This window comes from Papio anubis, chromosome 4 (genome assembly GCF_008728515.1).
Source record: "Papio anubis isolate 15944 chromosome 4, Panubis1.0, whole genome shotgun sequence".
Taxonomy (NCBI): Eukaryota; Metazoa; Chordata; class Mammalia; order Primates; family Cercopithecidae; genus Papio; species Papio anubis.
Genome location: NC_044979.1, coordinates 24,506,911 through 24,534,519, shown reverse-complemented (window position 1 = coordinate 24,534,519; position 27,609 = coordinate 24,506,911). Strand labels below are relative to the sequence as shown.

Genomic DNA, 27,609 nt, shown 5'->3' with positions numbered 1-27,609 from the left:
GATGCTGGCTATTGCTTTTGCATGACCTATAAAGGTCTTATAAGGCTCTGAACAGTAATTCAAAACATAAACATGTAGGTACTCAAAAACATAAATGTCACATCTGCTTTAGCTCTTCATCTCCTTTGCTGTGCTGTAGTTTTCCAATTGATGGAAAGATTTTATTCAGATCAGCCATTTCTCTTTTTCCTGGAGGCATTCTTAATCTCTGTGTTCTAACCTTTAACGATATAGACTTCGGTTGCCGTGTAATGATTTCCATTGCCTGGAATCTGCATGTTTAAATTCCTCCAAAGAATTGTGCACCTTCTGTTTTTCTCAGTTGCAGATGGAGTCAAAGCAGAAAAAAAAAAAAAAAAAAAAAAAAAAAGTGGAGTAGGAGAGGCCAGTTCTTGATTGACTTCTCTCTCTTGACACACACAGTCAGGGGAAGGAACGGATCAATGGCCTCAACTTTTCAGCAGGCATTAACACTGCATCTCATTCTCCTTCAGGCAATCTGTTTTGCAGAGACGCTGATTAAACATTTTGGGGTATTGGGGACAGAGGGAGGGAGGGAGAGGTTGGGGATTTTTAGTGGCTAGAGCCTTTTATTGACAACATTAAAGGCTTCATGATATATTTGACCAGAAATTAATTACAGCCCAGTTCCCCATTTCTCCCTTAGGTGACAGTCTTCTGTTGATGTGTGCCGCTGTGAAAGTAATAATAGGTTTCAAATGTTTGTGAAAAACATAAAGTAATTACTTGCTGTGGTAAATCAGTCATTTGAAGCTTCAGCTTCTCTCTGTTTTATGTGTGTGGCAGTCCGTCTGTTTCTTTTGTTAACTTTAATTATATAGCGTATGAGAATTTTTATTTTTCAGTTTTCAGAAATTTTGCTTTTTTCATTTCTTGGTGCATAGTTCTCCAGGGACATAGGTATTGAAACGATAATGACACATAACCAGCATTTGAACAAGGGAAGCATATGTGTGTGAGGAAGCTCATTGCTTTAGTTAAGTTTCGTAGCTATTGGCTATCAGCTATTTGCCAGTTCTCTAATGGGCCTTAAATATTTACTGTCTGTTGTACAGAGGGGAAGAATTGGCTTTCAGGCATTTTAAGTCTCCTTCCACCAGTAGCATATGTTTACATTATGGACCCTCAAGCCAAAGAGTCTGTAATAGCTCTTTCCCCTTTTTCAAATTAAAAATATATATATATGTTTTTTTCTAATAAAAGCTGCAGCTCCTTGCCTGGGGTTCTTGCCTTCCAGTAAGATCTGTAAAGATCTACTTGGATAATACCAACCTCTGTGTTGACTCACCTGGACAAAGCGAGAGAAATTTCCTTTTGGCAGCTATTTGAGCAGGTACCCTTGCCCTGGCAGATAGAATAGTGAGGCCTGTATACTGGCCAGCATGGCGTATTATCACACATCAATTTCCTTCTATCTGCACTAAGGCTAACTCACTCCTCAAAATAGGAATTGTTCACATGTATTTTCAACTCAAATAATTCATATTAATCTTTCTTCTCTATTTTGTCTAATCTCTCTTGTTCATTCCTGATCACTGAAGTATCCTAAGTCTGCATTTCAAAGGTTTGCTTAATTTCCCATACCAAGCTGTCCCTCTTAAAACAATGTTTTCCCCATTTGATGTTAACCTCTTTCTTTGAACTATTATTTATATTTAGAACCAAATATAAGAACAGTAAGAACTGGTTATCAGTAATTCCTCTGTATGGAAAATTGTGCTAAACTAGGACTCTGTGCTTTTACATTGCAATGATAATTGGGATTCATGATGCTTGCCTGAGTCTAGAATATCCCATCCATTACCAAAGAAGAATACTACTACAATTTAGTATAGTTAGCATTATATACATTTTGCTGTATTCTGTCTCTGAAAAATCAGTGACTCAATATGATGTATCTGAGAATAAGCAAGAATATCTGATTAAAAATAAGCCCTCATTTTTTTTTTCATCCTGCATCATAGAGTATTCGTATCTCTGTAATTGTCATAGCATTTCATTTCTTCCATAAGACTAGGTAGTAATGACAAACTGCTTAAAATAATTTTATATTACTTTGTTATTTTTAGTATTATTAATAACTACTATGAATTGAGTACTTCGTGTAACTTATGTGATTTGCACACATTATCTTATTTAATCCTTATACTAACCTAGTATGTTTACGAATTAACTTTTTCATTTTGCAAATGGGAAAACTCAATCTCTGAAGGATTAAGTAACCCGGGTTCTACACTGTAGTAAATGACAAGACCATGATTCAAAGTCAGGTCTATCTGCAGTTTAGCCGTTGTGCTATACAGCTTATGACAGTGTAATACATCAGTATTTCAGGAAAATGTGCCACAGCCTCAGTATTCTTATTGACTGTATTGCACAGTATTCCTAGTCAAAAGAACTTAAAGGAGGGATGGCAGTGTTTTATCTTCACAGAGAGGAGCTGAAAGGAGATGTTGTATCGTAGACCTGCAGGGAAAAACAAAAGAAGACCCAAGAAGATGATGAGGCAGGATTGTAGCACAGTCCCTAAGGCCCTGTCTAGGAATTGACCACAGGCTTCATGAAGGGGGTGTAAGACCTCAGAGAGACCTGGCATGGCAGCAGCGTTAGGGGTGCCCAAATCCAGGAGGAAGGCTGGATCACACCTTCCAGGGAGAATGAGTCCACCAAGTATAAACCTCAATTCCCACAGTATCAGTAGAGCTCCTACCTAGGGTGGTATCCCAGTGACTGATGTAAGTGTCTTAAAATAGCCCTTAAGAAGTTAGTGGCTGGGCGCAGTGGCTCACGCCTATAATCCCAGCACTTTGGGAGGCCGAGGGGGGCGGATCACGAGGTCAGGACATTGAGACCATCCTGGCTAACACGGTGAAACCCCATCTCTACTATAAAATACAAAAAATTAGCTGGGCGTGGTGGTGGGTGCCTGTAGTCTCAGCTACTCAGGAGGATGGTGTGAACCCGGGAGGTGGAGCTTGCAGTGAGCCGAGATCGCGCCACCGCACTCCAGCCTGAGACAACAGTCTTAGGCTCTGTTGCCCAGGCTGAAGTGCAGTGGCACGATCTTGGCTCACTGCAAACTCCGCCTCCCAGGTTCACGCCATTCTCCTGCCTCAACCTCCCAAGTAGCTGGGACTACAGGCACCTGCCACCACGCCTGGCTAGAAGTTAGTATGTTTTTAATTACTTTAAAATATTCACAAAGGAGGAGAAATCAAGAAGCTCTGTCTTTTGTTATTTCATTTAAAAATCTAGTCATTTTAAAAGAAAAAGTAGTGATATATTATTGACACTTGTCCATTTTTGGCTACCTCTCCTCTAAAATCTATGTTTAAGGAATTCCCCACAACCTGGTCTTGGAATGAAGCAAAGCGCATCTTCCACCATAAACACACAAAAGCCCACTTGCTTACTGTGTGGGGGACAACCTCGGCTGCACCATCAGATGCACGCACTCTGAACTCTGATCAGGGGGCTAAGGACTCCAAGCACAAGGGTGACAGAGCACCACGGAAGGCTGTCTCAGCAGCAGTGGTAACTTCTGGTTACCTAAGGTGGCGGCAGTAGTAGTGGCAGTGGTATGGCCAACATCCACTTCTGCTGGCAGCAGAGCAAGACCTGGTGTTCTGTGTTTAGCAGCAGCTGTGGTGGTATCTTCACAAAACTATCTTTGAAGAGTGATTCTGGAGAGATTTTGGCCACAATCCCAGCTGCTGTTTAGCTTTGTTTATTCCTGTTCCCTTTCCAAGTCTCATTCTCCAGCCTTCCTGGCTCATCTTGGAGTTGCCCAGTACCCTTTCAATAATTCCTTCTCTGCAACTTTGAACCCTGATTGTTACATACATATATTTGTAGTAAAATCTAGTAATAATTGTTAATCTTAGCTTTTAATTCTGACAGCCCACAGTGAAGTTTGGAATCTTGCATTATTAGTAGTACTATTGAAGTTGCAACCCACATTGTATCACTTTATCTTGGTCAGTTATTTAACAAACTTAAATGTCTATCAAGCATTTTTATTTTTTAAAGAAAAAGCAAAATTGACTGGATTGCATGCCCTGAAGCAAGGCTACCCAGATCTCGGAAAAGGTAGTTATTGGATCTACACATTTGTTTCCAATAAATCATCCCAAAGTGCAGTACCTAAAACGACAACCATTATATGAGTTCTCTTAGTTGAGCAGATTGACTGGGGCCCAGCTGTAAGGTTCTTCTCTGGACTGCCTTGTATTCTCTCCTGTGGCTGCAGTGGGATGGCAGCTAGGGCTGGAACATCCAGAATGGCTTGTGTCATCTGTCTGGTGATTTGGTGGGGCCAACTGGAAGCCTGGACTCAGCTGGGAGATGGGCATGGCTCAGTTCCTCTCTCTGTTTCTGTGTACTCTCAGAGATTCCCCCTCTCCATGTAGTTTTTCCATGTGATTCCTTCATCAGGGTAGGCATACCTCTTGCATGGTTACTTGGGGCTCCCAAAAGCATGAAAGTAGAAGCTATCAGGCCTTTTTAAGGCCTAGACCCAGAACGAGCACAGTATCACTTCTGTCACTTTCTTAAAGCAAGTCACAGGGCTAGCCCAGGTTTAATGTAGGAGAGGACTAAACAGAGGCATGAATAGCGGGAGGCATGGTTCATTAGGAGTTATCTTTGGAATTTAGTTACCACTATACTTAAACTTCAGCCTCCAGTTATATGCACCCAACACAGTGCCTCATACAGTAGACCTTCCATCTATTTGTCAGAATGCTTTCAGCGCAAGGAGCAGAAACTTAATTCAAATGATTAAGCCAGTAAAGGAAATTTCTTGAATCATGAAGCTAAGATTTTCAAGGGCCGGTTGGTTTTAGGCTTGCTTTATCCAAGGATTCAAACCATATCAGCAGGATCGCTTTTCTTCCTCCAACTCCTGCTTCTATTTGCATCTGCTTCTCTTTATTACTACCTAGCCTGCTTCCCCACGATGGCAAAGTGGTAGCCCGGGCTTATACTCATAGCTGGAAATCTTAGGGAAAAATCCATGGAAGGCCTCTTGATGGGCTCTGTCCATTTCTGAGCCAATTCCTGTGGTCAAGAGGAATGCTGCATTCTGATTGGACAATTTCAGATCACCCATCTGCACCTGTGGTGAAAAGTTGCTCAGTCTGATCTGGACCTAGAAGAACATTTTCTGCAGAAAGGGAAGGTTTGGTTACCAAAAAGAAGGGGGATAGATACTGGATAAACAAAAACAAGATCATCCCTAAGCCCAGTGGCAGTTTGCTGAATGAATAAAATGTAGGTTATAACTGAGTGGTGCAGACGCTACCGCACTGAGTTTATTAGGTGTCAAAGAAGATAGACATTTAAAAACAATGCTGTTATGGAAAGACATTTTTATGGAACGAGGTAGAAGTGCTGCTGGAACATTACTCCAAGTGGGTTGAAATCTTTAGAGAAAATGTTGTAGAAGCAGTTTTTGAGCTGTACTTTGAAAAAGGTAAGATTTAGAAGGAAGGAGGATTTTATAAGCAGAGGAAATGTTGCTTTCTTAAAAAACAAATGCTGTTAATAAGAGAGAAGGTTGCAGAGTATAATTTCAGGATGTTTCTGATCCTCTGAAATTATACCTGTAAGAAAATCAGGAGTTTGGTTATTATAGTATGTTGAACTACATAGTTACAGATTTAGTTGGTTCCAAAAAGAATTTTTTTAACCTAGATATGACAAATAGATGTTTTAGTGATTAAGGGGAGGTAGGGGGCTCACACAAAAATAAAACTATCAAGGTGATTGCTATCAAGGAAAAGAAAACTCTTTTAAAAGTGTACAATATATGCATTTTTGTTGTCCTTTGTCACTTTGATTAACAATAGATGCTGAAATTACCAGAAATAACAGTCATCTGTATTTATAGTCCTCCTGTGAATCTGAAGGTTTCCATAAATGTAAATTAATTTGGTTCCACTCTCATGAACTCAGGAGGAAACAGAAGCAAAATACTCCCAACCACCCCACCCGTACCTCTGTCTGAGAAAGACAGTGAAAGAGGACTGAGAATATGAGGAGAAAAGCAGCAAAAACTGAATTGGCTGGCAGGGCACGGTGGCTCATACCTGTAACCCCAGCACTCTGGGAGGCCGAAGTGGGCAGATCGCAAGGTCAGGAGATCAAGACCATCCTGGCCAACATGGTGAAACCCCATCTCTACTAAAAATAGAAAAATTAGCTGGGCGTGGTGGTGCGTGCCTAGAATCCCAGCTACTCGGGAGGCTGAGGCAGGAGAATCGCTTGAACCTAGGAGGCAGAGGTTGCAGTTAGCCAAGATCACGCCACTGCACTCCAGCCTGGTGACAGAGAGAGACTCCATCTCAAAAAAAAAAAAAAAAAAAAAAAGAATTGGTTGAGCTGACTTTACAGTTCTCATGGGGTTAGTGAAGGAGAAAGAAGCAGAAATCTGACAGGATTTGAATTTGCTAAGAAGAGAGTCCTGGTTGACTCAGATCACTAGATCGTACTGTCTGAAACTCAGAAAGTCTTAATTGAGTAGGACCTTAGAGATGGTGTCTTCTAGCCCCTTCATTTATCAGGCTGGAGACTTGCTCTGAGAGATGGAGTAACTGGGCACAAATGATCCAGATAGGGCTAGAACCCAGATTTCTGAACTGCTTGTTCTGGGCTCCCTCCTGGAGCTCTGACCACCCCCTGCAGACTCATGTCAGGAGTTCTCAGCCTTATTCACATTCTCCCTGGGAAGAGTGATGCCCTAGGGCAGCAACAGGCAACCCAGGAAGATGATTACTAGAATCCTCTGGAGGAGGAGGGTCATCTTGTGAGGTGTTTCTCACACCATCCTAAGAGTATCATGTTAACCCCATTAACCATAATATCCGCCTTCTCTAATACTAGAGTAACATTGCTGTGGACACATCTTTACAAACAAAAATTACTATGTGACCGTAATTATGACTTCTGTTCACATACTCATGTCCTTGTTACTAAGTAAATGCAGAAAGATGATTAGTTTCATTAGCCTTTGGTATTGAAATTGTCATATTCTCTCTTAGCTATAAAGACCTGCTCTGCCCACATCAACTTGGTTATTTTTTCAAAAGGAAATTAAAGTAGAAACTATAACACAATTACAATCAGAATTCTACTAAACTATAAGTCAAAACAAAATATAAGAACTGCGATTACGTGAGAATAACATGTGGGAGACTGTTCCTGCTGCTAAGATGAGGAAAGTGAAATCTTTGGAAGAAGGCATGGAGTTCCTAGGTAGCCGCAGTGTGGAGGGTGGCTGGACTCCTCTTTCACTAGCAGTGGGCATGGTGCCGTTGCCCAAGCCTGGAAGAAGAGTGTCTTCACCTAACTCGTTAAGTGCCAACTAGTCTTCTGCCTCCAATGAAGATTTCTCCTTAGGGTGCACAGGTTCTTCTCCTAAGCCCAGAGTTTAGGGTCATCATGTGCCCTTAACATGTGGAGTGATAAGAGAGAATCTCGTACCTCTGACCAATTTGGAGGAGAGCAGAGATTTAGTGTTGGGGCCACTTACACATAATCTTCTTTTTCTCACTTTTTCGCTGAGAGGAATGTGGTGTAATCTAGACACCTACTGGCTGCCTTGAAAGAACATTCTCAGCTGTACTGGCATATCTAGCAAAGAGATATGAAAGGATCCTCAGGTGGCCGGCCTCTTCAGGGGTCTTTCTGAGGAGTTAGGAGGGACCAGAGGGAACCAGCCATTGCGACCATAGGACACCCACCCAGGTGGTTTTCTCTTAGCTTCATAAAGGAAACTGACCTTGTCGAGGCCAAGATATTCACCCAGTGGGTTATCTTTCTTATGTGGAGGGATGACGTACCCTCAGTATCCAAAACATTCTAATGTCTCCCTTGTCTGTTTACATTATGCCTCCTCCTCACTGTAGGGCCTTGGTGGTCTTATCTATTGATTGATTGATTGATTGATTGGTTTTATTTTATTACTTCATGAATGGCAGGGTTTTACTCCGTTGCCCAGGCTGGAGTGCAGTGGTGTGAACACGGCTAACTGCAGCCTCAACCTCCTGGGCTCAAGTGATCCTCCCACCTCAGCCTCCTGAGTACCTGGGACCACAGGCACAGACAATCGTGCTCAGCTGATTTTTTTAAATTTTTGAGGAGATAAGGTTTCACCATGTTACCTAGGCTGGTCTTAAACTCCTATACTCAACCAGTCCTCCAGTGTCGGCCTCCCAAAGTGTTGGGATTACAGGCATGAGCCACCATGCCTGGCTGGTGGCCCTTTTAAAGTAGCTCTTCTTAGGCTCTTACATATCTTTGGAACCATCCACCATTGAGAGCTTCTCTCCACTACTTTCTAAAATGAGAATAGCCATGTACAAGCATATGATTTAAACTGTTTATATATCTGGAACGTTTCTTAAAGAAGTCACTTGCTTGAGGTTATGACAGATTGGCAAGGGGTCAGTCATTCCATTCATACATCAAATATTATTGAATAAATGTGAGAGCTAATCATTCCTGGAGCTACAAAGATAAAAATATGATTCCTATTTGTGCACAGTATAGCACAGTAGACCTCAGTAATGGGAGCAGAACCTTGTAGTAAGAATTAAGAGAGGGAGAGGATTAAGGTAAGAAAGGAGGTTAAAACCTCGTAAGATTCCCTCATAGGTATATACCCAAGAGAAATGAAAAGCATGTGTCCACACAGAGACTTACACACAAATGTTTATAGCAGCAGTATTCATAATAGCCAAAAGGTAGAAACAATTCATATGTCCATCAATGATGAGTGGATAAACAAAATGTGGTATATCCACGCAGCAGAATATTATGTGACCATAGTGGACTTGAAGTACTGATACATGCTACATGTTGCCAAGCCTGTCCCGCAGTCTCTGGCCGAGCAACGGATGGAAGAAGTTCACTGACACAGGTATGTTGCCTGACAGCGCGGCTAGAGGACCCCACAGCTTAGCACCGCTGATGAGAGTGCAGTGCAGCCACAGCAGCCCCCATAAGCCGGAGACACTCGCATTTATTTAGTACAGATTTAATGACAAAGGCTTGAAGCTAACACAATTTGTGGGCAATAAACATTGTTGACCCCGCAAGTAGAGAGCAGTCCTGCACATGATTGATCAAAGGTTGGTTTCTGGAGACAAGAGTAAACAAATTCATCTAGATAAGACCCTTTACATTCCCTTGTTATCTACCCTTTGCTGTCAGGCTCTGGATAAGAGAATTTGGCCGCCTTCAGCCAAATTTTCTTTTGAAGCTTTTGCACAACCTCCCAGCCTTCCAAGAAGGTTTGCATCTTTCCCTATAACTTTTAACCTTTTACCACCACCCTGGCCGATCTCCTACAACATACAACATGGGTAAACCTCAAAAACATTGCACTAAATGAAAGAAGGCAGTCAAAAGAAACCACACACTTTATAATGTCATTCATATGAAGGTCCAGAATAGGGAAATCTATAGAGACAGAAGTAGATTAGTGTTCACTTTAGGGCTGGATGGAGAGTAGCGGGGAAGGGGATGAGAGCTGAAGGATACAGGGTTTCTTTTTGAGGTGAAGAAATGTTCTGAAATTCATTATGGTCATGGTTGCACATATCTGTAAATAGGTTAAAAATCATTGAATTGTATACTTTAAATTGGTGATTTGTATGGTATGTGAATTACATCTCAATATAGCTGTTTTTTGAAGAAAGAAACGAATAAGAGCAAAAACAGAGCAGTGGTAGGGAATAGCAGAGAGGTTTTTGTTTTGTTTTGTTTTTGTTCTCTCTCTCTCTAAAAGGGAAGACATTTTTATGGATTATGAAAATAGATAGACACAAGGTTTATAACCCTGCCTGGAAGTAAGGAAACGGTTTTAGTGGTCCTGGTGATTTTAGTATGATTACTATCATCATTATTGTTATTAAGAGTTGATTGTGGAGCTAACTAGGACTAAGGAACTTTCAGGTAGAGGAGGAGCAGATTACACTTGGGAGGGTAGAGAGAAGTCTTACTAGTTCAGAATCTGACACCTCCATCCAGCTGGAAGAAGACTTGCTTATGCTAGAAAGGGAACTATGCTGCCATGAGCTACTGAAGAAATAGCAATTCCAAAGTTAGAATAGATGCATCCAAAGAAGGGAAGGAAACTTCTATGCAAATGAATCTAAGTTTCCAGTATATACCCATGAAGTGAAGAGCTAAAGAAGCATACAGAATTATTTTGTTTTATACATGTAACTAAGTTTTTTTCTAAGTTTCATTTGTTGCTGAATCTCTCTCAGTTGTTGTTATTTTAATAAGCAGTGAGTTTATAAAGTCCTGATTTAAAATACTAAATGTCTAATCTCCCTAGTAACCCCAAGCATCTGGGATTATAAATTATGACTCTTTGTTGCCACCTGATGACAACAAAGAGTACACCCCTTCTGGAAATACTAGCCTTTCTAGAAACAAATTAATTTCTTGAAAGATGAAATTAGGAATCAGTGATTCAGAGATGGTGACAAAGGCTTTTTATAAGGTCCTTGACCTTGGTATGAGAAAGAGGCCCCTTGTCATAGGCATCTTGACGCATACTGAAGTTTTTTCTTATAAGTACATTACCTAGAAAGCAACATCCTCCATATTGAAAGTGATTTTCAATATATTACACCAAAGCGTTTGGTGTGTATTGCCCTAGGTCTATGAACACTTTCTCCTGCAGTTGTCACTACTGTCACTGTCCAGTGGCTGCTACTCTGGTGTCTGAACAGCTGCCAGCCTGTTCTCACTGTTGCTGCTGTCATCACCATCACACACAAGCTGTTGCCCCTGCCACCTGCTGCTAATGGGACTGATTGGCACCTCTCCATACCACATCAAGGTGCAGGAGCTATTTCCCCTGCCAGGCTCAGAGCCATCTGACACCTCTTACTGCCACCATTCGTTATCACCCTCACAGCAGTGAAGCCAACAGGAACTAGCCCAGTCCTGAGCTGGGGGGGCCTCACTGGTGAAGGGAGTGTGGTGGCCACCTTTCTGCCTGCAGAAGCAGCTGGGCCTCTCGGTGAGACTGGACCTGGGGACTCAAAGAATTCTGTACTTTTAGGGGTCAGCACATCAGAGCCCCAGCATGTCTCTTCTGTACTGGTTACTGGAGATAAAAGCAATTAGAGAATTATTCTGTCTAGGAGAGTGGACAGCACCAACAGCTTTCTCCTCACCATGTGCCTGCATAGGTAACAGAAATAAGCAATATTCTGCCCCTCCCTGACCATTAGGCAAAGATTAATGCCATGCATTGAAAATTATTTTTAAATGTCCTCCATTAGCTCTGACATTTTTAACAAAGCTTGTAAGGTTTAGGTAATGCATAGGGTATAAGATGACAGACTTCATTACTGTACTTTCACAGAGAAACAAAAAGGAATAAATCCACAACTGAGAAAGAATAGGAGGATTTACCAATAAGCAAATGATGACGGCAACTTTCTGGATGATAGGACGAAGATGGAACATTGTTAATGGATAAACTAGTGGGGGAAAAGGAAACCCTCAGTCTGGAATGTGCAATGAGGACCTCGGAGAAGTTCCAGACTCATAATCAGAAGTTCAAAAAAAAAAATACAGGAGTGCCAAGAGATACTGAAAATAGAGATTAATGAAAATTTTCTAGACATAAAAATATATATCCTACAGCACTATTTTTTCATCCCTCCGAAATGTTGGTATCCAGAAGTTGTTCTTGAAAGAGCCATCCTAGGAAATATTTAGGGAAAGTCAAGACTTCTGGTGTGGATGTTGGAGAGCCAGAATAAAACCTTCTTCATTCTAGCATTGGAGGAAGAGGTCCCCAGCCTGACAGTTGGCATCCCACCTGCTCATCCTAAAGAGAAACCCACCTGTTAGCACCTTCTGCACCACCCCACATAACACTCCCAGGAACTCCCTCCCACTAAGAGCCTTTTTAGAAACATGATCTTGCCTATACTTAGAGGCCCAGGATTCAATTGGAGTCTGTGGAAAAGAGAACAGAAAATGAAGGGAAGGGGGAATTACTGAAGACTAGTAAAAATGCTTTTCTAGAACTCAGAAAGGTCCCAAGTCTTCATATTAAGAGCCTGTTGGGTGCCCAGCGCAGTGAATGAAGAAATAGCACCTAAAACACAGCCTCGTGATTTTCCAGAATGCCAAAAGTAAACATATAAAAGCTCCAGAGAGAGGGGCATAAAAAAATGTCAGCTGGTATCAGACTTGCGATCGGTAGCACTAAGTGCTAAGAAATAATGAAGCAATGCTTTTTTAGCTCCAAGGAAGAATGATTTCAACCTAGAATTAGACATCCAAACAGTGTATCGGCCAATTCTGAGGGTGCAATAAGGGCATCTTCAGATTCATAAAGACTTGGAAAGTTTACTTTTCATGCTCTTCTTTCAAGGGAACTTTTTGAGAATGCATTTAAGCAAAGCAAGTAAATAAACCACAAAAATTGGAAAACATCATGTCTAAAAAACACTTGATCCAACTCAGAACAGTGAAAAGGTAACCATGAAGCAGGCTTAGAGAGGAACCAGTCCAAATTGGGATAATGAGATACAGCTGTTCTGGGGAAAGGTCTCTGGGTGGGGAAAAGACTCAAGATAATAGGTAGTATGATTGAGAGATTGAAAAAGAGCCTATGATGTGAAAAACTCAAGTAGTACAAGAAAAAGGAAAGGCAATTGGAAATCTTTAGGAAAAAAAGCAACTATACAGAAAATGTGTGGCCTGCATACAAAGTGAACTTCTAGAAGCACCCTCTTTGAGAGGCCTCAGGGCTGTGATATAGTTAGGCTTTGTGTCCCCACCCAAATCTCATCTTGAATTGTAATCCGCATAATCCCGTGTCAAGGGAGAGACCAGGTGGAGGTAATTGAATCATGGGGGCAATTTCCCCCATGTTGTTCTCATGATAGTCAGTGAGTTCTCATGAAATCTGATGGTTTTATGAGAGGCTCTTCCCTCTTCGCTCAGCACTTCTCCTTCCTGCAGCTTTGTGAATACGGTGCCTTGCTTACCCTGCACCTTCTGCCATGATTGTAAGTTTCCTGGGGCCTCCCCAGCCATGTTGAACTGTAAGTCAATTAAACTTATTTCCTTTGTAAATTACTCAGCCTTGGACAGTACCTTATAGCAGTATGAAAACGGACTAATGCAGGTTGTAAGTGACTGATAGAGAAGGAAATATAATCCTTAGCAACACTGGCCAAGCACTATTTGCGTATATGCATGGCCTAAATGCTTTTTATTGTTTTTCATGAATCATCATGCAAACAAAGCATGAAAGACTCCATTGTGTTTGCAGGAGAGTATATAAATGTTTATCTTCTCCCAGCAAAAGTAAGAATGTAGCTGAGAGAAAATAGAAGGTGAGACACAGAAATAAGGTTTGGGGGAAAGAAGGAGGAAAAAAGGGTTTTTTTCTTTTCTTTTCTTTCTTTTTTTTTTTTTTTTTTTTTTTTTTGAGACAGAGTCTAGCTGTCAGCCAGGCTAGAGTGCAGTGGCATGATCTCGGCTCACTGCAATCTTCACCTCCTGGGTTCAAGCTGTTCTCCTGCCTCAGCCTCTGGAGTAGCTGGGATTACAAGCATGCGCCACCATGCCCGGCTAATTTTGTATTTTTAGTAGAGACAGGGTTTCTCCCTGTTGGTCAGGCTGGTCCCGAACTCCCGACCTCAGGTGATCCGCCTGCCTCAGCCTCCCAAAGTGCTGGGATTACAGGCATGAGCCACTGCGCCTGGCCAAAAAGGTTTTTTTAAAAGGGTCATTAATAGTGTCATCGTAAAAGTGGGGGCAGGCAGGAGATTTCTTGAAGTAAAAATAGTGGTTTAGGTAGTTAAATTACAAAGAACAACATTTTTGCACAAAAATGATAAAATATAACCATAAAATACTGGAAGAAGGAGAACAGTAGTACAGATGAGCCATATCTTTGTCTTCCACATCAGGAGATTTATCTTTTAGGACACTTTTAACCACATGTAACAGAAAACACTGACTTTAAATAGTGACTTTAAACTTCTTTTTTTAAAGTTTTCTGTCATCTAATGTGAGGTCCCAAGGGGGTGACTTGTGGGTGGGCTAATTCAGTAGCCCACTGATGTCGTGAAGAACCCAGGTTCTTGCCATCTTTCTGCTCTTCCTTCCTTAAAGTTTGTTGGCTTCATCGTCTGAAGCTGCTCCTGTGGTACAGGTTGCCTGCTGAGTTTCCAGACATCACAGAGACACATTGGAAGAAGAGTGTTTCCTTCTGGGCTTTATCTTCATCAGCAGGGAAACATTTCCTAGCAGTCCCTCGGCTGACTTCCTCCCATGTTCTGTTGGCCAGAACTTGATCACATATTCCCCCTAAGCTAGTAACTGACAACGGAAACGGAAAGCTGCTTTCTTACGGCCATTCTTCAGCAGATTTAATTTGGTGGAAGTCCCTAGAAATAGCAATTTGTATCTCAGCATGAACCTAAGACTTAAGTGTGACAACTGTTCATCTCACCTTTTCCCTTAATTGGTAAGTGTTCATAGCAGTAGACCTATTACAGACAAGTTGTCTATGCTGTCCCTGTATGAGTTTAATGACACATAATTCAGAAAAAAAAAAAGGCCATGGTGACTTTCTAGTTTCCTTGATCAATAATTTTCCCCTGAGATACAGAAAGAGAGCATCCTTCTCTCCAGCTTATGTATCATATCAAAATCCTCAGACCTGCCTGGGCACACAGTGGCTCAAGCCTGTAATCCCAGCACTTTGGGAGGCCAAGGTAGGTGGATCATTTGAGCTCAGGAATTCAAGACCAGCCCAGGAAACATAAGGGAACTCCATCTCTACCAAAAATACAAAAATTATGGGTGTGGTGGTGCATGCCTGTTGTCCCAGCTGCTCAGGAGGCTGAGGTGGGAGGATCCCTTGAACCTGGGAGGTTGAGGCTGCGTGAGCCATGTTCATGCCACTGAACTCTAGCCTGGGAGGGAGAGCAGGACCCTGTCTCAAAAGAAAGAAAAAAAGAGAATCCTCAGAACTGCTGAATGAATTTTTTCTTGGATTAAACAGCTTTATATAATTCATAGATTCTAGAAGTTTCTTCATCTCTGTAAATCTATAGATTTTACATTTGCATATGTAGAGATTCTATAGAGACAGAAGGTTTCTGTGTCTCTTCTCAAAGTTTCCTTGGTGAGGTGGAAACCAAATGCAAGCTAGAGCTTGAATCCCACCTTTTACTTGTAGCTGCTTAGCCCCCAGTAGGTTTCTAACCTTTTAATACTTCGGTTACCTTATCTATAAAATGGAGATGATTTCTTTACACTTTAGGGTGGTTGTAGATTAAATGAAACTGCAAGTAAAATACCCAGTACAAATAGAAGGGGGAGATTTGCGATTGTTCATTCTTATTCTTCCTATTGTAATGTGTAAGAGGATATCTAGCACTTGGTTTCCCCGTTTTTATATTTTTGATAGTAGCTTGATGTTATTGAAAAGTGAGTCAAATTAGGGGGCAAGGCAGAGGAATTTAATTCTCATTTTAAACAGGAATATAGTAACAAGAGGAGAGATGAAAGGCAGCAAGGATAAAGACCGAAGGGACAAGATATCAGTGGTTTTGACCAAGTTTTCTCAATCAAAGACTGCAAGCTGCTCCCACGTTGCCCAGAGCCGGATCCTACAGAGCCCCATTGAAGGGGATTTCAGTGGAATGGTTTCCTCACAGAAGGAGACCAGGGTGACTTTATTTCTTCGCTGAAACACTTTGATTATAAAAAGAAATCAGATGATCAAAAAGCATGAGATGATAGGTGAAATATGTTATAGGATTATAATTCAATAATAATTGAATTTCTCTAGCATTTTTCCCTTGTGGGAGGCTGAAAGAAGTTCAGATGTATTATCTGAATTCGTTTTGGCATACATCGGTGGAGAGGGGCCCTGTGGTAGGCTTTCCATTCTTCACACCCTACCAAGGCCATGAGACCGGAGCAGTGTTCCTGTAGCTTTGGTACCCATGGCTTTATAAACATGAACATGAGCATTTTAGGCACAATGTAGAAGAAATGTTCTTCTTTACGTGTGACTCACAGTCCAACCTCTATGCCTTTATTCTGGCTGTTCTGATTCATTCTTCAACTCCCAGCCTTCAAAACACATCACACTCCCAGCCCTCCTCTGGAATAATTGACTGCTCCAGTTGACCCTCATTTTTCAGTTTTCCTCCTCAGGGAGAGTCCTTGAGTAGAAGCATCATCCAGTTTCTTTTGAATCCCCTTTGAGCAATTGCTCTAGGTTCAAACAGTTCATGAAACAGAATGCCACAATAAAACTGAAGACTTCCTATGAGTTTTTACAAGTTCTTGTTTCCCACTGATGTCCCAGGAGTTTTTGATAAAAAGGACCTTTTTTCTTTCTAGCATTCCAATTATAAGATAGCGATCCTCAGCATCTTGCTACTCACCAACTCAAGTGTTCTCTGATTCTGAACCCAGGGAATTCTTTTCAGAAGGCCTAGAACTACAGATAACAGGTACTAACATAGATAACTTGTCTTCCACTATTTACCTTTAAAAGGTCAAGACCCAGTGCCATGTAGGCCCCCTATACCCACTATGGACCACTCAGTAGAACAGACATCACATTTCCTGAGGCCAGTCTGAGAAGCATGGGCTAAGGAGTCGCAGTATCGATTGTATAAGGATTAGCATATCTGGCAGATGGGAACTGTCTGAACTCGTTCAACTGAGAGGCATCTGCACCAGGCAGATTGGCATTGCTGAACTTTCACACAGCAAATTGAGGATTTTAACATGCAGCCCGACTTCTCCCGTGGAGATCCAGTGAACACATAAAAAGATTTCAGTTTTTATGAATTCCTGGATATATTAGGCATTACAAAATAAAAATATTTCCCAAGTGCTGTATTAATACTCTAGGCATATATTTACGTTTATGTTCTTCGGGAACCCCTCCGTGTAGTCAGATATTCAGGGATTGTTGAACTCTCGTTTTATATATCCTTTAATTGCCTTAGACTGCTGAGCTTCATTATGTGGGTCAATTAGTCTTTTTTGAGAAATCACTTGTAACACACTAATTTTATTCTCTATTGCTTCCTTCTGATTCCTCGTATCTTTCCCAGTCTTCACCCTGTAACTCATTCTCATTTTTATTTTACTTCTCCTGTTTATTACCTTATGTTCCTTCACTGTCCTCTGTGGCCCCATGCCCTTATCTTCCCAGAGAGTGCTGGGAAGCCTAGAACAAGCAGAACAGCCACACCACAGGCTGCTCCCAGTCTGTGTCACTCACCACTGGCAATAACTAGGGGCTCTTAGAACATCCCTGAGCTATCAGTTGGAAACAAGATCTTCCTAGGGCTTGACTAGGTCTAGGTCAGGATGCTGAGAATCAAGATGAATGGACATTTGCTTACCTAGCAGTCTCAAAGCACTCCAAATGCACATGTAAAGAGATACCCATGTGTGTCTACGTGGTAAATCTCATAGCCTGTGTTCCCGCTTCTGGAGCTACTGAGGTTTCTGCCTTCATTTTTCTTGGTGCAACATGGAAAGGTTCACCCACCTTTATGTTGCTCCCCTCTCCTGCTTCTGTGTATGGTCTGGGTAGACATCTTGCTTAATCAGAGATAGAAATGAGTGAAAGATTGCTACATGAGGCCTTAATGATCAATAGATATAGATAATAGATAAATGTATATGTACTCATGTAGGTATGGTATATACCTACACGAGGAGTATAGGAGTATAAACCGTATACTCCTAACTTAGAGTGCATGATAAAGCTTCAGGGAGTCCATAAACCCCCAAAATTATATGCAAAATCTATGTTTATATAGATGTGAATTTTTTCTGGCAGAATAGTCCATGATTTTCCCAAATTCTCAAAAAGTGCTGTGATATTCTAAATCCATTCTCTTTGGATGGCTATATTTGCTTTCTTGTTCTTGGAATTCTGAACAAAACATTAGGAATCAGAACAGGCAATCGTACTAATGCTGAAATGAAATCATCTTTCCAGGCCTGCTAGTGTCATCTCTTCTCTGCTGCCCTCCATCATAGTCCTCCATTCAGAACTGACCTCTACCCCCAGCTGGTCATACTGCTTTTCCTTGCTGCTGCAGTATAATGAGCAACCATGGGAACAGAGTCTCAGGATACCCAGGTTTTCACCATACTGAAGAGTTTACATGCAAAGCTCATCATCTTCTCTCATACAGCAGGTCCCCATTTCTAACTTTGATAGCATTCTCACTCAGGAGGGAAGTCTTGGATGGTTGTTCATCCTGTTTCTCTTTCATCATCTGTATCTGGTCCTAGCAATTCTACTTCCAAGTTTCCAGATGTTGGTAACAAACTAATAGCTTCATTAACTTGGATTTGGGTTCTCTGTGAAAGTAGCCTCCAGATCTGCCAAATCTGAATCTTAGTCCCGTTTTCCATCCCGTAACCTTACATTTCACGTTATACAAATTGCCAACACCTCTCTGTGACTCACCCGTATGTCCTGTCAACCCTTTATATCCTGTTAAACACATAGACTTGTTGACTCTTTCTCCCTCCAAATGGTTCTCAGTTCAATACCTGTTTTACTATTCCCACCATATCACATCTGGAATAAAGCAACAGTCCCACAGCTGATGTTTATATCTCTTGGTCTCTTCCCTTCAGCCATCCTTTGTGATGTAGATAGACTAATCATCCCAAGATATTGCTTCTCTTAATTTTTTGCCCAATCCTTAGAGTGACTTTTTTATAAATATACTATTTGGCCCAAACTTGTCAGGGTTAAAGAAAAATTTGCCTGATAACTGTTCTTCCTTAATTGGCCAGCATCTTCTCTCATTATTTAACCTTATGTTCCCACTGATTTAAGAGTCTTCTTTACGTGTGACTCACGGTCCATCCTCCAGGCCTTCTTTATTCTGGCTGTTCTGATTCATTCTTCAACTCCCAGCCTTCAGAACACATCACACTCGCACCCCTCCTCTGGAATAATTGACTGCTCCAGTTGACCCTCATTTTTCGGTTTTCCAAAGTCATTGGCATATTACGTGAAACCTCCATAATGAAGCACAAGGCATAAAACAGATATTTAATAATATTTGATCATTTCAAAGATAATTTTCCAACCAATGAAATTGAAGAGCAATAAAGGCATGTCTTGGGGAAAGCAGGTAATGATAATGGCAAAGTAATGAGTGCACAAATTTTTAGCAATATGTAGCTAATTCTGAGGTAACTAAAGCTCAGTTAATATTTGTAATATTGTTTGTCAGCAAAGAAAAATATGTAAGCATGTTTCAGGATGATACTTCTAAGGGATAGTCAATCACCTGTGGTACTATCATCAATGGTACTATTATTGGTCAGCATATGTGGTATCGGTGGTCGAGCCTTCTCTTTAATCAAATGAATATTTAATATAACTTCCCAGATCTAATCCTTGGCTGAACTGTGACACGCAATCAGCTGGTGTGTACCTTTGCCCTCTAATAAAGCCGAACTATGCATTTTCCTTCCCCTCCCTAAACTGATGGTAAAAACCCACCAAATTTGCATATAGCCGCCTCTCCCCATGATTATGACATCAGATGTTTATAGATAGTTCTGTTTGAGTTGATCCTAAATAAGGGAAACTTTCACCATTGTAACTGCTATTCCCAAAGGATAACATAAACTGCTTTAGTCAGCAAAATACATATATCATCTTTGCCTTGGTAGATATTGAATTGCTGACTCTCTCTTCTTTAGACCCAGTAGTCATTTCTTTACCTCCTTAATTTATGCAGGAAGCCAAAAGAAAAATTACTTCATATTCTTAATAAAAACGGCATAAGGTTTACATAATTTTTTACTATATGCAGTAAAAATGCAAATGTGTGTGGCTTATTTGCAAATGTAGACATTAATAACTGATATTTAAACAGGCTGGATTAGCAATTTTACTGATATATTTAAGAGATTTTTCCAATAATTTGCACACTCAAAATCAATTTGAATACAACATGTAAATTGAATTTAATTTTTTGATATAAAATTGTGGTTATCAGCTTGAACCATTAAATTTACTATTTAATATATGCTTTCCAGATCACTTGGTTAGAATTTCATTGTACCTTATCTATATAAATTTAATTAGGCTTGATATCATCAGTATATTATAGAACTAATTAAAGATTTAGATAAGTGCTGAGGGGGCTTATTGAAAACTCCATAAAGTTCCATTTGGAAAATGAGATATTCTTCCTTCAGTTCATTGTGAGAGAAAGAAACAGCAAGAATGTTTCTTGCAGTGTTTCTGAAAAATTATTTAACTGGATTTAATGGGCTTATTCCATTCTTTGAAGAGCTTTTTAATTACTCTGTATCTTTGTGCAGTCCAACAACAGTTACAATGTTTATTTAAAGGCTTTAAAATCCTCATTTCCCTCTTCTCCCACTGAGCCAGCTGTGTTACATTCTGCTGGGCGTATGTGCAGGTAGGCAGTACAGGGTTTGTGTACCCTGATTGCAATCATATAATATGTAGCGGCATTTGTGGGGAAGTCTATCTAGTCCTCCCAAGCAGAATAAACATTGAGAAAGATCAGCGAGCACTGCCATAAATGTCTTAGGAAAAGAGAAAAGAAAGAAACCCTGGCCCAGGAGGATACCTGGGAAAAACTGAGGCTTCTACTCAAAAGATACAGTGACTTTGAGTGAATCATTTTGCAGAAATCACTTTTGAATTCCCTTGTATCTGCATCTCTGCTATAGAGTATAAAGCAGATTAATTTAAAAGACTATTATTTCAACTAAGTGCTTTGTGTCTTCATTACAAAGCGCAATAAAGCTTTTTAATACAATAAAGCCTCTATTACTTTCAATTGAATATGCCTGGAAATAAAGCTGCATCAACCGCATTTCCCAGTGTGCTCAATGCTCTTGTCAAAAGCACTTTTTCTTCATTGCAGATTGAGTGACACAATGCATGCTATGAAAAAAAAAAAAAAAAGGAAAGTGAAAGAACACATGACAAATGTGAGCCATCTACGACTGGGCACACTGTTGATTATGACAGAGGCCTGAGGAAGCCAGGGAACTGGATAAATTGTCAAGAGCCTGTGTGGTGTAGTAGAAAGGTTAGAGGCTTTGGGCTCAGGATATGCAGATTTAAGTGAGAGCCCTGCCACTGATTAGCTGTGTGATCTGGACCTCGTCTTTCCGCACCTAAATCTCATTTCCTGGAAAATGGAAATAATATTAATAATGCTGCCTGGCCAGGCACGGTGGCTCACGCCTGTAATCCCAGCACTTTGGGAGGCTGAGGTGGATCACCAGAGGTCAGGAGTTCGAGACCAACCTGGCCAACATGGCAAAACCCCGTGTATACTAAACATACAAAAATTAGCTGGCCATGGTGGTGGCATGCCTGTGATCTCAGCTACTGGTGCAGGGGGCCGAGGCAGGAGAATTGCTTGAGCCCGGGAGGCGGAGGTTGCAGTTAGCCAAGATTGTACCACTGCACTCCAGCCTGGGTGACAGATCAAGACTCTATCTCAATCAATCAATCAATCAATCAATATAATGCTGCCCCTTCCCCCACTGCAGTTTCCCTCATAGGTTTGGATGGTTTTTAGACGTGATATATTCTAGTCTACTCCATTTTTTTCCCAGATATGGAAACTGAGGTACCATGGGATTGCGTGGCATGATCGTGATCACTAGTGAGCTGGTCCTGGGGCAAGGACTGGAATAGATGCCTCAGAGATGTCATGTCATGTCTGCGCTGTCACACAGCACATAACGGAGCAGATAATAATTTTCTTAATGACACCCTGGCATTTGACACCCTGGCATTTGGTAGGGGTGGGATTTTTTTCCCCCAAGCAACGATTACTGAAACACATCACTGCTGTTTTCCTGCTCAAATGGTTTGTAAACATTTACATCCCCCAGCCTGAGAAAACATTCGCAGAAACATTTGGGTCACAAACCAATGTTTGTATCGCCACCACATTTGAAAGATTTCTCTTTGAAAACATTAGAATGTTTGTCAGTAAAACAGATTCTCAACAGAAGTATAAATCTGGAAAGGGAGGGACACCCACAGCCACCTGGTTTGGGGCATTCAGGGTCCTCCAGGGATAGCAGTTTCTTCCTGGCCCCTAGGAATGTGTGACACCTCCCAGCATCACCTTAGACTTTGACTTTTCTCGGGTGTAAACTATTAGGGGTACCTTGAGGAGTGCGGTGGTTTTGGGGGAGGTTTGGCGGTGGCAAGTGAGTTCTCTCATGCAGCTGTGAATGGCCAGGGCAATCTCCCTGTAGAGAAGGACAGGCTGAGGCTTACTTGATTCTTCCTCATTTTTTCCCTCACTTCCCAGCACAGCCTCTGCAGCTCCAACACAGTTGTGCTGATTGGAAGTGGGGTCTTTAAAATAACCTTGGTTTGTAGTGCTGGCCTGATCAGTGATGAAGCATGGTCTAGGAACTGGATCAGCAGTTCAGAGTCCAGGCAGAATGGGCAGAATCCTAACTCTATTTCTGACTCATGGATAATCTCAACTAATCCACCTTGCACTGGGTGAAGCCTAGTGGAGAAGAGCTCAAAGGAGCCTGTCCAGAGTTTGCCCAAGGGAGTCCTTGTCACCACCTTCCTCCCATTTTGTTTTCTCCACTGATATCCAGGTCATGAGAGCAGCCGTTCCTCTGAGCCACAGGGAAGTAATCAATAAGGCCACATCCCGCTCACTGACATCCCCACTGAAACAGGTGAAGCACCTGTGGAAGGCCATGAGATTTTTGAAAGCACTGGAAATTACAAGACTAATTCTGAAGGTAGCAAGTGTGACAGAAATGGAACCTCTGCTGCGTCGTGCCTACCACCATCTTCTGCAGGATTTGTGGAAAACTAGGTTCAGGTTTCCAGGCTACTTTTGCTGCCTTTTGAACAGTGTCTACTTTTTCTACTAGGGATCAGCATGTATTTTCTTTGACATCTGTATCTGCTGAGATCACAGGCCATCCTGGTTGCCACCTTGCTGTCTAGAACAGCCTCAACTCAACTGTGAACAGTCATCCATTACCACGAATAAAGATCTGAAGGTCTGATCTGTGAAAGAGCAGACAATTGCAAGGCATCTCCCCCTTCACTTTAATGTAGCACAAGTTAGCACAACATGCACACTTGGAGCCGTCAGCCACACCCCAGTTTCCAGCTCCCCCCATCCAGTGCTGTTAATATGTTCTTGCTAGATACTTATATTCACATAGCACTTTACAATCAACATAGAGCTTTCACAAATATGATTTCAGTGGGTCTCTTGATGAGTAAACATTTTTGTCTCCCCAAGCATTTTCTGATTTGAACTGTTTTCTCACAGCCTAACTCAGCAGTTTTCCTGGAATGATGTGTGGGAGGTAGGGTATGATAGTGTCTTGCTATATAGTCAAACTTTAACCCTGAAAGAATAAAAGAATTCAATCCTGGTGCCAGCCAGGTGACCTTAGGCAGGTGTTTTGCCTTTGGAGCCTCAGGTTGTGAGGACTAAATGAGGTGTATGTGAAAGGACCTGGTATATAGTAAGTGTTAAATGCTAATTGTTCCCTATAATTATGGTCCTTCTTATAATAAACATTAATAGAATCTTTAGTGAATCTTTGACTGAATTATATTTCTATCGTACATAGAGTTGTTCCCAATTCTAACCTATATTTCTCGTAAGGGTTACTCATTACTAGTTGTTACCAATGTTTCTTGAGAATAGTATGTAGGGATGGAGAGAGTTCAATGGCATTTAGTACAAAGATGCTGGGGGTCAGTTAACTTACAAAAGTGTAGAGCCCTGAGACATGACTGTAATACATTTCTGGGGCACTTAGTGAAAATGTGAGCTGGCGAAGATGTTGCCATATCTGTCAGCTTACAGAATCTTCTCTGCAATTATCACAGGAGAACGTGGAACTGCAGCAAACGTCTCAATTAATGGATCAGTCCTCACAACAGTATTGGCTGTGGACAGATGTCTTCTGTATGGTTAAGAAGTCAGGGTTCTAGTTTATAGGATTTGCATTTTTATAATAGTTTTATCAAGATATAATTTACATACCATAAACATTAACCCTTCTAACGTGTGCAATTCATTGGTTTTTAGTACAGTCACAGAGTTGTACAGCCATCATCACCAGCTAGTTTTAGAACATTTTCATCTCCCCCAAAAGAAACGCCCATATCCATTAGCAATCACACCTCATTTCCCCTAAACGCTACCCCTGGCAACCATACATCTACTTTCTCTCTCCGTGGGTTTGCCTCTTCTGGATAGATCATAGAAGTGCAATTACACAATATTTAGTCTTTTGTGGCTAGCTTGTTTCAATTAGCAGAATACGTTCAAGATTTATAAAATTAGCACAGGTATGACACAGTTAAAAATATACTCATGTACACATCCCAACACCTGGCCTACAGCCTGCTCTCCGTTTCATTTCCTTTTTCTGTAGGGGTGGGGAGAAGGAAGCTAAGGTGTTTATAGTGAGTATGGCATACACACAGTAAACTGCACAGATCTTAAGTACACAACTGGATTCCTCTTGACAAAGAGAATACACCCTTATAACCATCACTCCTGTAAAAATACAGAATGTTGAAACCACCTCAGGGCCGGGCACAATGGCTCAGGCCTATAATTCCACCACGTTGGGAGGCCGAGGCAGGCGGATCGCTTGAGGCCAGGAATTCGAGACCAGCCTGGCCAACAGGGTAAAACTCCGTCTCTAATAAAAATACAAAAATTAGCCAGATGAGGATAGTCCTAGCTACCTAGGAGGCTGAGGCAGGAGAATCGCCTGAACCTGGGAGGCAGAGGTTGCAGTGAGCCAAGATCACACCACTGCATCCCAGCCTGGGCGACAGAGTAAGACTCTGTCTCAAAAAAAAAAAAACACACACACAAAAAAAACCAGCTCAGATTGCCCCCCTCCTAGTCATTGCCCTCACCACAGGCATTTCCTAATTTTGTTTGATTTTTTTTTTTCTGAGTTTGTTTCCCTGTACATCTGTTAATACAGGCAGTAAGTATGGGGTCCCCCGAGCCTGGGAGACCTTTCCCCAGTACTCCAGGCCCCGGTTACCTGAGTTCGTTAATGTTGGTTCCCAGGGAAAACAAGCAGCATCAAGCACTCAGGACCCACAGCCTCCTCTTCTGAACCCAGGGACTCCCATGCCTTTGTATTTTCTCCTCACTTTTGTCCCCAGCTTTGCTTCTAAACAGCAGCGAGCTCTCAGCACAGGTCATTGCAAAAAACAATTCAGGGCAGTGGGGCAGGCTGTGGAGGGCAGCATTAATCCCCAGCAGGGACAGCTGGGGGCAAATGTTGAGCTCCAAAGGCAGGTGTTTTGAGGAGGACTCCTAATTGTGACAGAGGCAGCCCCTGCACACTGGATGCCAGCCAGCCTCTGCCATTAACTCACCTGCCTCCTCACTGGTGCGATCAAATCAGTACTGCTCTTATGAAATTATGTGTGTTAGCTGGCTCTTCAGAAATAAAATATCTTTTCTTAAAGAAATTAAGGTTTCATTTTAAATTCACTTTATGGTCTTTGAAAAACTTTAGTTTTTGTGTGGTCCAGAGCTATAGGTTAGCATTAGCATTTAAATAGAGGCATTAAACTTGCCTGAAGACCTTCCTCTCTTAATGTTGCCCTTTCTGAGAGGTTTTTTCAAATCAGATACTTTTTCGCCCTAAAAAATGAATGCAAATGCTCTCTATATTTTTCCCATCAAAGGCCTTTTTTCTTTATATATAGGCTTAAGAGAGCCACATTATGGAGCAGCCTCAGTATTAGTCTTTTTGTATGGAAAGAGCCACTTAAAAAAAATTGCTATTCTCTCCTGCAATGCCTGATTTTCTCTGCTGACTCTCAGGATGTATTTTCCTGTGGTTAATTTTATCCTATTATATGTCATTCCACTCCAGACACCCCCCCAAGGCACAAATCCCAATTCCACAACTAAGAATCTAATGTAAACTCCTGCTATGTAACAGTGACTCCAGGAGTTCCCATTGCCCCCAGCAAATCCCCATAACTTTAGTAGAATCAGAGCTTGAGCTTTTGAATTGGATGAACTAGAGTTTGAATCGTGTTCATCACAAGGAGGTTTCGTGACCTTCTTCTCTGACCCTTTATTTATCTGCCAAATTAAGGTTATCAAGCGTTTCTTGTATGTTTGTCAAGAGTTTAAATGAGATCATATTTGTACTCCTAATTTATACTCTGTGCTCTTAGGTCCTGTAACCTAACTGGACAGGTTCTTCCTGCCTGCTGCACAAATAAAGACCATGGCATTGCAGTAAAGAAAGAGTCTAATTGACGTGAGGCTGGCCATGCCACACAGTGGATGGAGTTGTTACTCAAATCAATCTCCCCAGAAATTCAGGGATCAGAGTTTTTAAGGATAATTTGGTGGGCAAGGGATCAGAAAGTGGGGGGTGCTGATTGGTTGGGTCAGAGATGAAATCATCGGGAGTTGAAGCTGTTCTCTTGCACTGAGTCATTTCCTGGGTGGGGGCCACAAGACCAGATGAGCCAGTTTATTAATTTTGGTGGTGCCAGCAGATCCACTGAGTACAGGGTCTGCAAAGTATCTCAAGCACTGATCTTAGTTTTAACAATAGTGGTGTTATCCCCAGGAGCAATTTGGGGAGGTTCAGAATTTTGCAGCCTCCAGCTGCATGACTCCTAATCCATAATTTTGAATCTTGTAGGTAATTTTGTAGTCCTGCAAAGACAGTCTAGTCCCCAGGCAGGAAGGGGTTTGTTTTGAGAAAGTGCTGTTGTCATCAAAGTTTAACTATAAGCTAAGTTTCTCTCAAAGTTAGTTCAGCATATGCCCAGGAATAAGCAAGGACAGCTTGGAGGTTAGAGGCAAGATGGAGTCTGTTAAGTCAGGGTCTCTTTCACTAATAACTTTCTCAGTTATAATTTTTGCAAAGGCAGTTTCAGTCCCCCTCCCTCACATTTCAACCAGACCAGTTGAGGAGTAGGTTAGGAGGAACCTTTGAGTAAAAGGTGTCCTCTTATTTCTTATATTCTCACTGCTAGCCTTCTCTTTCCTCTCAGATACTGGCCTCATCTCAGTACAGTTGTGTGTATGTTAATGGCCCCAGGTCACTGTTGACCTGAAGGAGACATACTAGAGGTGAGAGCCTGATGTGTTGTTCTTTACTGAGGTGCTGGCATCCTTCCCTCTTTGAGGTTGATTTTGTTTAGCTACAAGCTTGGGGATGTGGAGCTGTGAGGAAACCTTCTAGAAGATTGGCGTGGTCTGATACTAGAAAACAAAATAGCCAAGTTGCCCAACAGTCTGAAGGCTTTCTTACCCTCAGGTCCAAACACCATGCTGCAGCTAAAAAGGTCTTTCTAAAACACAGTTGTCATCACGTGTGACTTCTTTCTAAAATTGTTTCCAGATTCCTCCCTGTCATTGGTTCCAAATGCCAGGGTGTATGTAAACTGAAGCTGATTGTCCTTATCCATGGGAAAATTAGAAAAATAATGACTGTACTTTGTGAGTTTCTCATAAATAA

The 27,609-nt window shown here is 41.5% G+C and overlaps 1 protein-coding gene across 5 annotated transcripts in view; it reads left to right on the top strand.

Moving 5' to 3' along the window:
• EXOC4 (exocyst complex component 4) overlaps nucleotides 1-27,609 on the top strand; it is an 818,008-nt gene that overhangs the window by 773,465 nt on the left and 16,934 nt on the right. The window contains exon 18 of one of the 5 annotated variants that reach the window (XM_017957175.3): nucleotides 22,708-24,729. The exons of the other annotated variants lie outside the window; for them this stretch is intronic. Within the exon in view, the coding sequence (XP_017812664.2) occupies nucleotides 22,708-22,714 (7 nt within the window). The 3' untranslated portion in view covers nucleotides 22,715-24,729. Of the gene's footprint in view, nucleotides 1-22,707; nucleotides 24,730-27,609 lie in introns of those variants that run through there. 5 annotated transcript variants of the gene reach the window in all.